Genomic DNA, 12,115 nt, shown 5'->3' on the forward strand with positions numbered 1-12,115 from the left:
TCGTCCTTGACCCCCTGGGCTTCTCTGGGTTCCCATGCTAGACCAGCACGTTACAACTTGCTGTCCCAGTTTTTCTCCCCTCAAAGCAGCAGTTCCCTCTATAACTACCATAGTAGGTTGTAGTGATGTGGAGCACCCGGTCGCTTCTGCTGTGCCTGCAGTGAGAGTGCTGGAGGAAATGGCCTTAAGAGGAGACAAGAGAGACTCAGATTAGATACTGGAAAAGTGTTTTCACTGTTTGGGTGCTCAGGCACGGGGATAGGTTGCTCAGGGAGGTGGTGGCCTCACCATCCCTGGAGGTGTTCAAGAAGCATCTGGATCTGGCGCTAGGCGATGTGGTTTAGGGGTTACAGTGGCAGTGCTGGGTTGATGGATGGACTTGGTGATCTTAGAGGTCTCTTCCAGCCTTGGTGATTCTGGGACTCTCCAGCGGGTCTGCTTCCCGCTCCTCCACAGAGCAGCCCGGAGCGGTGGCCGTGGGCAGGTCCCTCGGGGAGTTCTGCCGGGCAGCTGAGCCGCAGTGCCCCGAGGAGCACATTCATCCCTGCCCGGTGGGTGCCACCGCTTACTCAGCCTTATGCTCCTCTCAGGGACACCCGGCCAGGAAAGCACTCCTGGGGGGGATGCGGGGAGCATCGGGGGCTGCAGAGGAGCACGGAGCCAGCGCACAGACAGGCGTGCCCGCAATAACGCGGCGCGACCCGCGCGGCATCCAGGCTGCCCGGGGAAGCTGAGGGTGCCCGGTCCCTGGCACCGGGCAAGGCCAGGCTGGACGGGGCTGGGAGCAACCGGGGGTAGTAGAAAGGGGTGGAACGAGGTGGTATGCAATGCCCCTTGCAACAAAAAGCCACGGTGAGACTGTTTCTGTCATTCCGGGACTCCGTCATGCGGAGACTCCGGGATCCCGCCCCGCTGCGCTCCGCCCTGTGACGCCGCTCCGCGTCCGCGCCCCCGGCTCCAGCCGCCCATAAAGTGGGCGGCGGCGGCGGGCGGCTCCTCATGGAGCGCTGCGCGCCGCCGGCACCTGTTGCGCTACGGCGACTCCTTGCCCCGTTCGTTCTCTCCGTGTCTCTTGTCGCCACCCGCCCCGGGACGGACGATGCGGGCCTTGATGTTGATGGCCGCGCTGGCCGTGCTGGCAGGTGCGTGCGGGATGGGACAGGATGGGACAGGATGGGAACATCGGGACTCGGGGGAGCCCGGGCTCGCGCCTGAGGGGGCTCGCGCCTGAGGGGGCTCGCGCCTGAGGGGGCTCGCGCCTGAGGGGGCTCGCGCGCGGCGGCCGTTGGCGGGAAGGCGCTGAGGCGAGTGAGGGGACCCGCGGCGCCGCTCGGCGGCCGCCCCTTCCTTCTTTCTGTGCCCGGCTCACGGCGCCGTTTCCCCTCCCTCAAAGCGAACCGTGCGGCCGCCGGGTCCTCGCCCAACGCCACGGAGCCGCAGCGGCACGAGGAGCGGGAGCCCGGGAGCCGTGAGGGCGAGCCCGTGCCGAGCCCTGACTACGAGGAGGATGAGGAGGAGTACGAGGAGGCGCCGCCTGTCCACCAGTACATCGTGGACGACTTGATCCGAGGTGAGTCGGCGGCGCTGGGGCTGGCGTCTCGCAACTTGCGAGTCCCAACTTAGGCCTTTTCTTTCTTGTAAACGCTGCTATGCTTAGCTCGTGGAGTATGGAGCAAAAACGTGCTTGTGCTTGAAGCTGCTGCTTTGGAAATAGCTGTCGGGGTGGAAACCGGGCGTGATTACGCCCAGGGTGCGTGGAAGCTACTGGAGGCTAGCTGGTAGCTTGCTGTGTGTAGCTTTATCTGCTGATAAACCTTACAGGAGGGCTGTGGTCATAGCCTGCTTAGTGTAGAAGCATCAGTGACATTTACAGGTGCTGCTAGGCCCTAGAGGTTTGTTTTACATCAAGTTGTCTGTCTTGCTCCAAGAATTTTCTGTGTAGTTTCTGATGGTGGCTTATCTGGATTGGAGTCAACTGAAATTTTCTTGGGAAAGAAGACACTTAAATCCCTTAAGTGGCCACAGGAAAGTCTGTTAAGCATCTTTTGGGCAATGCTTCACTGTCAATAGCTGTTGTGTGCATTTATTGTAATTTGCCCACTTGATGAGCTGTGAGTAGATCTGAGCAGTCTGCCTTACTGTGGGAATGGGAGTATTTTGTTGGTTCTGGGCTAAGTGTAGTTGCAGTAGAAGCCAGATATCTACCAGTGATTTCAGCCTCAGTAGGTGTGAGTAGGCTGGCCCTGTTGCCTCCAGGGTGGATCTGACTACTGATTTTCCTGCAGAAGCACCCTGGGACTTGAACGTGGCTGAAAGACCTCTCAAGTGAAGTGGACCATGCTCTGTGTGGTCTCTTGAGGGAACTGGTGGACTCGTGCTTGAGTTCTCCGTGAAGATGTGTGGGGGAAACGCGCCTGTCGGTGTTATCGAGCAGTTTAGCCTGTAAAACTACTGGCTTGGTGACTGCACAGAAACCAGACTTGTTACCTAAGGTGGTTGGTTTGTAGACCAGCTCTTCTGCTTGGCATGAGGTTTATCTGTGGATAAACCTTGAAGCTGTTATGATTCAGCTGTGGATGGGTTTCCTGGCCATGCAGCCTGCAGACAGGGACACAGAGATCAAGCTGACAAGCTGAGCCTGGGAGAGGGAGGGAGGGAAGCGGCCTCAGTTATGAAAGCGCGAACCTAAAGATCAAGTTGGACGGGACGGAACAGGGGCCTTTGACTGTCAGGAGTGAGCTCACACTTCCAGGCACAGGAAACCTTGCTGCAGGAACTGTGAACCTCCTTTACATATTAATATAGCTCATGCTATTTTAATCAGACTTCTGGTTGCTGAAGGCATTTTTGCTTTTAAGTAACTTCAAGCCAGGCTTGTTGCTCTGGAAGTGAAAATGATCAGCTGTCTAGACAACAGTGAACTACACCTTGTTTCTTTGTACGGGCTCTCAGCACCAGAAATACAGGGTTAGGAAGTAGTTAGATCCAGTTGTGTCCTATTGTGGTGATTACCTGTATGCATAGAGCTGTGGGTAAAATATTAATCATTCAAGAATGATTTTCACTAGGTCTTCAGAGAACAAGAGCGAAGTTGAAGCTTGTTGTGAGTAGCTCTGCTGTTTTTAAATCCCTGTGATAACTGTTAGTCCTGAGCTGCAGCCTTGCACTGCCAGGGCCCGTGTTAGGGCTAGGAGCACAGAGAGCAGGTTCTTGCGAAGACTTTGTGCCAAATTAGTCCCAGCTACCACTACTGGACTTTGATTGCTGCATGGGGCAGCTCTGGAGCTTCTGACCCTTAGTCAGTGGCTGGTTTGTTCTCCTCAGCGAAAGGAACGTGATTGCCCTTGCTGAAATCCAAGGGCTACTAAGTCACCAGGATTTTAAACCACACTCTTCTAGAGGTTTGTCTTAATTGAGATAATGAGGGGCAGCAGTAAGCGGCAGAATAAATAGTCTGACTGTCACAGACTGCTGCCTTCACTCCTTCCCTGCGCTCAGCATCTCTCAAAGTAGGAGAACTGGAAAGGAGCTCTCTGCTTCTGAAGACAGCTGTGCAGGTTGTCTAGGAGAAACAAGTATGCCAACCGGGATAGCAAGCTGCTTTGCCTCGGCAAGTGCCCAGGACTATCTAGCGAGCTACAGTGCCTTTCATCACTGATGCAAATGGGGAGTTTAGAGACACGGAGCTGTTAGCCTTGTATCCGAGTCCATATGAGCTAGAGGATGGCTTGGCTCAGCATGAACTCCCTGTTCTTTACAGGCCTTTGCTTGAAGCTGTGCTGCTGCACTCAATATCTTATGCTCTGAAATGCTGCAGTCCTGCTCTCTGCTGCTCTTCATCTTTGGTGGCTCTTGGCTCATCTGCTCCTGCTGCCTCTGGTCTGCATGGCACAGGACTGAAAGGTACCAGAGTTGTGCTTTAATGAGTTGCTGAGCTTGCTGCCTTTGTGCTGGGTGTGAGGTGCCCAGCAGCCTTCTCACTTGCATCCTGTGCTTCCCGGTTGCAGATTCTCCTGTGGCGATGGTCCTCCTTGCTCTCACCAAACTCTTAAATTCAACTTCTTCAGAATCGTGCTTTCTAGCACTTTTATATCAAGTCATTGTGTCCTTTTTTCAGTTGAACCTGTGGTTAAACCCAAGCCAGCGAAGAGGGGGGGAGAGAAGAATGCTGGCAAATCAAGAAGGAAGAAAAACAAAGGGAAAAACAAGAAGAAAGGGACTCCCTGTGAAATGGAATACAAAAACTTTTGCATCCATGGAGAATGCATATACCTCGAACACCTCCAGATGGTGACTTGCAAGTAAGTTACTTGTACCTTGGGAGTTAGGTGTCATTGCCATGAGCCAGTGGCATGTGAGTGTTACCTTGGTATAGGTCCATCTCCTGCCATATTTTGACTGAGAATCTTTGCCATGTAACTTAAGTGATGATGGAATCTGAGATGCATAACAAGCCACTGAACTCATCAGTTGGTCATAAACTCAAACCAAAAGAATGAAAAGGCGTGTCTTTCTGGAACATCACACCCAAACTAATCTCGACTTGTTGAAATGCTGACAAACCTTGTGCTAGAGCAGTGACTGCATTTCATGAACATGCTCTGAAGTGAGCATCTTGAGATTCATGGGAAACTCGGAAGATGTCTAAGTCAGGTCTGAGTATGTGTGGGTGTCCTTGGCTCCAGACAGCACAAGAGCTGATAAGAACTTGTGTTAATATTTACTTGCAGGTGTCATCAGGATTTTTTTGGTGAGCGCTGTGGTGAACAGTTCATGAAGACTCAAAGGAAGAATGATGTGGCAGACTACTCAAAGACTGTGTTGGTAGTGGTAGCTGTCCTGCTCTCGAGCGTCAGCTTCATTACTGTACTTATCATTGTGATAGTGCAGTAAGTATTATCTTCTTTGGTGTCTGTCTTCCTTAAGGCTGAGCCTGTGCCCAATAACCCCAGAATGTGCATGGCCCATCTGAATTACCTTTGTGAAAAGCATCTGCCAAGGATGGGTTCTTATCCCAGCCTGGATATATCTGGAGGGTAGAAGCAAGGTCTGTGACCCTTATATTGTCAACCTGGAGCCTTTCTGCTCTTGCTACAACCAGGGTAGTCAGGGTGCTACAGAACATGAGCAGGAAGCCCAGGACGAGCATGAATGCTGAGGCAGCAGTGCCTTCCCTAATCCTTGTGGAGAAACCTGCAAGCAGCAGTGCGATAGCCTCCTGCATGGCTGTTATCCAGCAGCTGCATACACACATGGAGGGTGGGAAATGGTGCTCTCAGAGTCTGTCTGTTAATGGATGTTGCCGGGCTTAAATACTTGCACTTGGAGGGAAAGCAAATGGGGAGACAAATGCTGCTGCTCCCAAATTCTGCTTGCTGTTAGTATGAAGAGAACACTGTTTCAGCTGAACCAGCTGCTGCAGTTCAGTGTGGTGGGTTGTCCGAATCTGGGGTCCTGTTGAGAATAAATTCAAAGAGCTTTTATGGGTACAGGTTTCAAACCATGTAACAAAAGGAATATTGGAACAGTCCTGCGGTTTTGTCACTGCAGCTCCAGCACCGTAGGGCTTGGGATGTTGTGGAAACACCAAGGTTCAGGCTAATTTTAGATCTTTATGCAGCACATCATCTGAATTGGGTACGTGCTGTACTTTTTCCTGCAATTCAGGAAACAAGGGACGCCTTTGTCATATCAGTGTTGCTTCATTTTTAACTCTGAACTTGAAGAATGCTGTGATGAACACTTGTTCTCTGAACACTGCCTCATTCCTTGCTGCTAGGAGAGATAACCAGTTCTGTAGGGCTCTAAGTGCAAATGATTATTGGTAGTTTCTGAAGTGCATTTGCTTCATGTTCTGAACTCTCACAAGGTGGGAGCATGTGAATCTGTACCCTCATCCAGAGAAGCTGCTTGGAATAGTCACTAGAAAACACTAGAGCAATTGAGGGGAAATCAGTAAGGGGCTTCCTTATCATGTGTTCAAGGGACAGGGACTAGATTTGAAGCCTGCAGGGCTCTGGTGTGAAGGGGAGGAAGATAGTGTGGGCTCTGCAGCTATAAGCTAAAGCCACTAGGAAATCTGTCATTCAGAAAATTTGCTGGTGCTTTGCTCAGTCCCAGCAATAACCTCTCTTCATCCTCTTCCCTAATCTGGTTTAAGTCAAGAAGCTCCATCTCTGGGAGGCACAAGTGTTGACATCTAGTTCAGGGGTTCCTCAGTTTTATCAGAAGATAGTGCTTGATGCTGAATGCTTAAAGACTGTCTTGCTTGAAACTCCCTGGAGTTGCTTGAGGATTCAAAGAACGTGAATCTCAATGCTGCAGAGGATGGGGAGGCTGGTGACAACAGGATGTGCATCGGGGTTCAAAATTATCTCTAACGTGACGTAATTCCACAGGGTCAGGAAAAAGTGTCCTCAGTACGAAGAGAAAGAAGAAAGGAAAAAACTCCGACAAGAAAATAGAAATGGCCATGTTGGTGTGTAAATGGGGAGAAAGCAGGTATGGATGCTGACTTGAAATGCCTTTCAGTCCTTCCAGGCTGCATGGGAATTGCATGCTTCTTTTGCCAAACTAACGTTTGCTTTTAATGCTCTGAGTGTCTTGAAACACATGGGTTACATCTGAGCATCTGGCTTGGTTTTCTGGTTTCTCAAACCACCTTGAGTTGTTCAACAGCTCTGTTAAAATTCTGGCTGTGTTAAGGACCAAGTGAGGATGGGAAGCGCTATTGAGATAAGTGGAGTTATGAAGAGTAAGTCCTGAATATCTGGACAGAGGCGAATGTAGTGCAGGAAACAGTGGTAGTCATGGAAAATGGTGCCACAGCATCACCACCTCTTAGAAGAAAAGTACTGAGCATTTTCATGTATTTGCTGCAAGGAGAGTTTGAGGAAGTTTCTGGTGCTCAGAAGCGGTGGACCAAAAGAAAGCTGTGAATTCTGTGAACACCACAGATAGCCTCTCAGTCAAGCTGTCACAGCAGCTGAGGCCCAAAGCTCCCTGGCATAGGTGGATTGCTTCTGGGAGTCATCGTGTGGATTTTACTGAGCAGGCAAGTTATTCTCTGCTGAGGCCAAGTCTAACAGCAGACTCAAGCACCATTACTGAAAAGCAGTTACACTACAAGCTGAGGAGGAAGCCATAAAAGATAGTCCTGACAAATTCTGGCAGAACTGTGAAGTTTTGCTTTGCCACATGTCAGCCCTAGGTATTTTCTAGCTTTGTCCAGTGACAAGTGGAGGGTTTTGCTCAAAGCTTACTTGAAGCTGGAGAGTATCTGCCAGAGTGTCCTCAGGTGTGTGCGCATCTGTAACCTGCCTGCCTTGCTTGTTGGTCTGCCACGTGCTAGTACAGGGTGCTTGTGTCTGGGGTGATGATTAATGTGCCTGGTCTGCCCATTACAGAGCAATTCTGAAGTGGCCATGGCCAAGCTGCGGGGGGTACCTCTGGCTACCTGACACATCCACCTGGACACTGTGGGCTGCAGCTGTTGCCACTAAGCCCTGATTCATCAAGAGCAAGGCTGCTGCAAGGAGATGTCAACAGGCCACTTGCTGCTGAATCACTTGCTGAGGAGACCAGTTATCACTGCATCTTGGCACAACGATGTGGAAGGAGCTGGCTCGCTGGGGGACAGGACCTCTTGTCAAGACCTGCTAGAGACTACTGCTACTGAGCCTTTTCTCTGCGCTAGAGCTCCGGTCTCGCTATTGTGTGGATGGACTTTGTTCTCTTAGCAAGTTTCCTTTGGCAGCTCTAACTCTAAGGGCAAGAGCCTGTTGCTGCTTTCAGCAATGGATGGAAGGGAGAAAATTCCTTTCCTTCCCTCTACCAAAGTGAAAAAGGGATGAGGTTGGGATGGCTTTCTCTCCTAGACCTCAGTGGATGAAAAACCTAATTGTGTTGTCACTGTGCTCCCTATCCATATTGGCTTCCAAGAGCTTCATCTGTAGTTGTGACTTGCAGGGTGTTGGTGACAGATGTTTGTCAGCCACACCTGGGTTCTGTTACTGTGTGTGTGGAAGGGACCCCTCAGAGTTCTGTAGGACTCGTGGTGTGAGTGGAGCTGTTCATTTGTGTGTGTGCTGGCCTGAGTTAAAATCAGTCTCCTCAGGATGCTGAGACAGTAGATGCAAGACTTGAAGCTTTGCATCTAAAGGAAAAGATCCATGCTCAAACCAACTGATAAGGCTGGACCCATCTTTTGTAAACACAAAACTACTTCTGTTAAACAGATACTTGTTACTGCTTTAAGCAGTGCTTAAATACAAAAGACTTCACATCAGATCCCATCACTTGAACTTGACTAAGAACCTGTTCCTTTGAAGAATTTAATTCAGGCACTGATGCTTTGCAAGCCGTGGTCTCTCGTGCTCTACCTTCAGGTGTGACGAGCTCATATTACCTCAATCTTCTCTGACTCGGGTATCCTTGGTTTCTTAACTGTCCATGCAGTCTTGAGCACAGAGGATTATTTGAGTTCAGTTTCTTCTTGGAAGAGTGATTGTGTTCTGTGTAAACAGACCACAATTCTTCTGGTAGCAGAGAAACACCATTAATTGCCAAGTTGTATCTTTTGTAAATGTGTAAATATTTATTAATGTATTTAATATTTAACGTTTCCATAACAAACTTATTTATTTTATAATTAAACTTTTTACATAACCTAATCATGGTAAGATTTTTTTTCTTGCTCTCAGGAGTACATGTAAACACTTGAAATTAGAGCTTGGTTTCTCCTCAAAGCAAGAATTTCAACACTTGGAAGCACCAAGTACTGCTGTGAAGAGCTGCAGCCGTGTGTCAGGCATGGGCTTGGTGCTCTTACAAGAGTGCGAGCTGTTTGTAAACAAAATGTACAAATGCAAGTACCTGTTTGGGTGAGAAATCCATTTCATTCAGCTACAAGGGATCTTCTAGCTCCTGAATTAGGGAGAGGCTAAGTCAGGCATCTCATGGGCAGTGAAACTTCAGATGTTGTAGCCCTTTGCACTTGAGTCAGGAGTTGGAATATTGAACAACAAGAGTCTTTCATCTCTGTGCAGTCGGAGACAATGTGGACAGCAGCTTGAAACCTGGTCTTAAATAAATGAGGAAAAGCAGTATAGCCTCAGGCCTAAGTAGAAAGGGAGCCTTGGCCTCCACTGTCCTCTTGGAATTTCTTTTCTTCCTTGGTATTTATTAGTCCAACTCTGTGCTAATGTTCCCTCAAAGCACTTCCAGCAGTGAGCTGGGCTCTAATTTCTGAGTTGCCAGAAAAAGAGTTTCAAGGAGGAGAATTTGGCTTTATATGGTTAGAAAGAAGAGGATGGAAAATATGGTTTTGAGGCCCTTTTTTCATCAGCATCTTCAAGAAGTGTTGATGGTTGGGGCTTAGCTTGAAGCAGAGCTGAAAAAATGCCCCAGCTATTGGTTTTAATTAGGATGCAGGTTGTGTATCCAGTGTAGGACTAGAGCTTAGTGCTGCCTAGAGTTGCTGAGATGCCTTGGCCTCCTGACTTGACCAGGGAGTTCCCAGGCTCTGAGAGCAGCCTGTATGGTATGTAGCTGAGGTACAGGTAGGGTATTGCAACACCTCTTGGGAAGATTGCAAGACTTCATTCCAGGGAACTTGCTTCATTACCAAAGTAAACAGCATTTCTCCAAGTGGCTTTTCCACAGACATTTGCTATTAGAGCTCTGGCAGGAAAAGCTGTTTCTGTCAGTCCTGCCAAGATTTTTTTGCTTTGGAGTAAACAAGCTTGATCTCAGTGGTAACCAAGCCATGGCCTAGTGAGACTGGGGATGGATTATAACTCCCTTTTAAAAGCAATTAGACTCTTTTCCAGAAACTTTTCTCTCTCTAGGCTGCATTTTGGGGGAAGTAACGAGTTTTTTATTTGTTAGGCTAAACCAACACTAGCATGATAAACAGCGCTTCTCTCTTCCCTCCCCAGCTTCTAAGCCTGACAGGACTGAAGCTACCAGTGTCAATTGTAGATTCCATCTGTTGTGTGAAACAAACTAGGACAACTGGGAAGTATTTTCCAATGATAAGGAGTGAGGAACTAGGGAGGCAACAGTGGAGGGAAGACTTTGTAGGAGACTTGATCTTCTCTAGGGATTTAGGTTACAGTCAGGTTTTCTGAGAGGTGGTGTGGCCAGCAGCTCTGCTGCAGAACTCTTCTTTGTGCTTTGCTTCTGGGCAGTGACATCCAGCACTGCTACAGCTCTTGCTAGCAGAGCTTGGCTGTGCCTAAGAGGTGATGCTGTCTCATGCCGGGCAGGGAACTGCCAGTGTTTCCTGTGATGGTTTGTTGAGCACTTAGAACTGTTTGCTGTGTTTGGGAAATTTAGTGCAGGGAGCTGAGGACAAATCTCCCTGTCTGTGAGTGGCATAGGTAATGATAAATCCAGAATTGATTTATATAAGACAGTAAAAATTCCCTTCATGATGCTTTAATCAATTACAAGTTCTAGCAAGCAGTAATGTATTTTTTCTACTATAGCCCAGGCTAATAACAGCCTGCTCCAAGCTTCTGAACAGAAGTGTCTAGACCTAAGTGTCCAGTGGGTTGGTTGCTTAAAAGAACCCACAATAGATGGGTGGAACTGTGTGTCTAGAAGTCTCTTGCTGTCCAAGGATGCTGTGCTTGTGTGACAAGAAAATCTGATTTGCTGCAAGGCAAGGGCCAAGATAATTTTTATTGTTGATCCTGCACAGCCGGGTCTGCTCTTCAGGACATACATTATCTGGCTGTTGACTTTTTCCCCTCACCAGGGAGTTACTGTGGTTTCACTGAGGACACCTGGATTTCTGGTCACGCGTCCTATTAATAACTTACGCTTCCAGGTTTTTCTTGAGCTTCCATGGATAATGCTGCTTTGAGAGGAGAGCATCTGTGCCCTGCTCACTTGTAGCTGCTTCAGCTGAGACCTGAGGGAGGAGCCTCATGTGCTTACACAATTTTCTGCACACAGGGCTGATTTGGCAAGGTATTTTTGATATCCAGATCAGTATCCGGGGATAATGTGATGGTCATGCCTTCTTGCACAATTCCTTAGTCCTTCCTGGACGTTTTGTTCTCTGTGACCATTGTGGAATGAACGATAGCTCATCAGGGTGTTATCTCTTGGACACTTAATGGAGCTTTTGAGTGTTTGCAGTAGTCTGTGACCAGGGAGCTTCCTGTCTGCTTCTGGACTAGGCTTCCCTCTTCCTGTCCATCTCCCAGTGTGCCCCTTTTCCCTCAGAACTGCAGCACGTTACTCCAAATGTAAGAAGTTTTCCTGGGTAAATCCAGATGCACGTGGCCATCTCTAAAGGTGTTTGTACTGTCAATGATCCCTGACTGCTGTGCAGTGGTTTGCTTCACCCCCATTTGAGTGGTTTGATGCCATTTCCAATAACTGGTATAAAGGTTTGAGTCCTTACAAGATGTTGGGTATTTTTTATAGCAATGTACTTAGAGCTAGAACTACTGACACTTCAGTGAACTCCCTGAGCAGGCATGCCTGAAAGCAAGGCTGTGAACTGGGACAGATTGGCTGGCTTTGGAGGGGGTTTCTTGGTGTACTAACAGCATGTCCCACTTGAGAGAACAATCCTGCGCTCACCTGGCTCCTGAGGCATTCTCTCAAGCCGTGGCTGCGTGTCCTTGGTGACTGCTGGAGGCAGTGACTGAGAATGTGCAAGGAGCAAGGGCTGATTTTTGCTGTCCCTGTTGGGCTCTGCTGACACGAGACAGATCAGTGGGCAGAAGGGTCAGACAGTCCTTAATAAGCAAACCCGGCTTCCTTCTTGTTTTGTGAATAAAGATGTGCATACCTATCGTTCCTCTGCTGGTTACACCTTTGATGAGCCAGTGATCCTCCTTTGCTGCAGGTCTGGCTTTGTCAATGACTAGCTGAGGCAGCTAGGCCAGTGAGTGTCAGAGGCAAACAGCTCTTGTTTGCTTTCTGGATAGGCCCACAGCCAAGGAGGCAGCATTTGTGCCTTCTTCATCCAAAGAAGACCTTTGAGGTAGCATGTTCTGAGTCCAAAGTAGAGAAATGCTTCCAAAATGCCTTTTCCGAGTGAGGACAGTCAGTGCATCTTTCCAGAGAAAGAATGAGTTTTCATTTATAGGCTTTC

The 12,115-nt window shown here is 48.8% G+C and overlaps 1 protein-coding gene across 1 annotated transcript; it reads left to right on the forward strand.

The window, feature by feature from the left end:
* The first annotated feature begins 218 nt into the window (after positions 1–218).
* Positions 219–8,670, forward strand: AREG (amphiregulin). Its single transcript, XM_056490591.1, has 6 exons — positions 219–1,142; positions 1,394–1,570; positions 4,118–4,301; positions 4,731–4,889; positions 6,399–6,501; positions 7,407–8,670. The coding sequence occupies exons 1-5, from the start codon at positions 1,100–1,102 to the stop codon at positions 6,484–6,486; spliced, it is 651 nt and encodes a 216-aa protein (XP_056346566.1). The 5' UTR covers positions 219–1,099; the 3' UTR covers positions 6,487–6,501; positions 7,407–8,670.
* The last annotated feature ends 3,445 nt before the right edge of the window (positions 8,671–12,115 follow it).

Source organism: Oenanthe melanoleuca, chromosome 4 (genome assembly GCF_029582105.1).
Source record: "Oenanthe melanoleuca isolate GR-GAL-2019-014 chromosome 4, OMel1.0, whole genome shotgun sequence".
NCBI lineage: Eukaryota > Metazoa > Chordata > Aves > Passeriformes > Muscicapidae > Oenanthe > Oenanthe melanoleuca.

Bases quoted from the DNA above. Each gene is read 5' to 3' on its own strand.
- AREG (XM_056490591.1), top strand. From the start codon at position 1,100: ATGCGGGCCTTGATGTTGATGGCCGCGCTGGCCGTGCTGGCAG. The intron at 1,571-4,117 runs GTGAGTCGGCGG...TCCTTTTTTCAG, and splicing joins CGTGGACGACTTGATCCGAG to TTGAACCTGTGGTTAAACCC. The intron at 4,890-6,398 runs GTAAGTATTATC...GTAATTCCACAG, and splicing joins CTTATCATTGTGATAGTGCA to GGTCAGGAAAAAGTGTCCTC.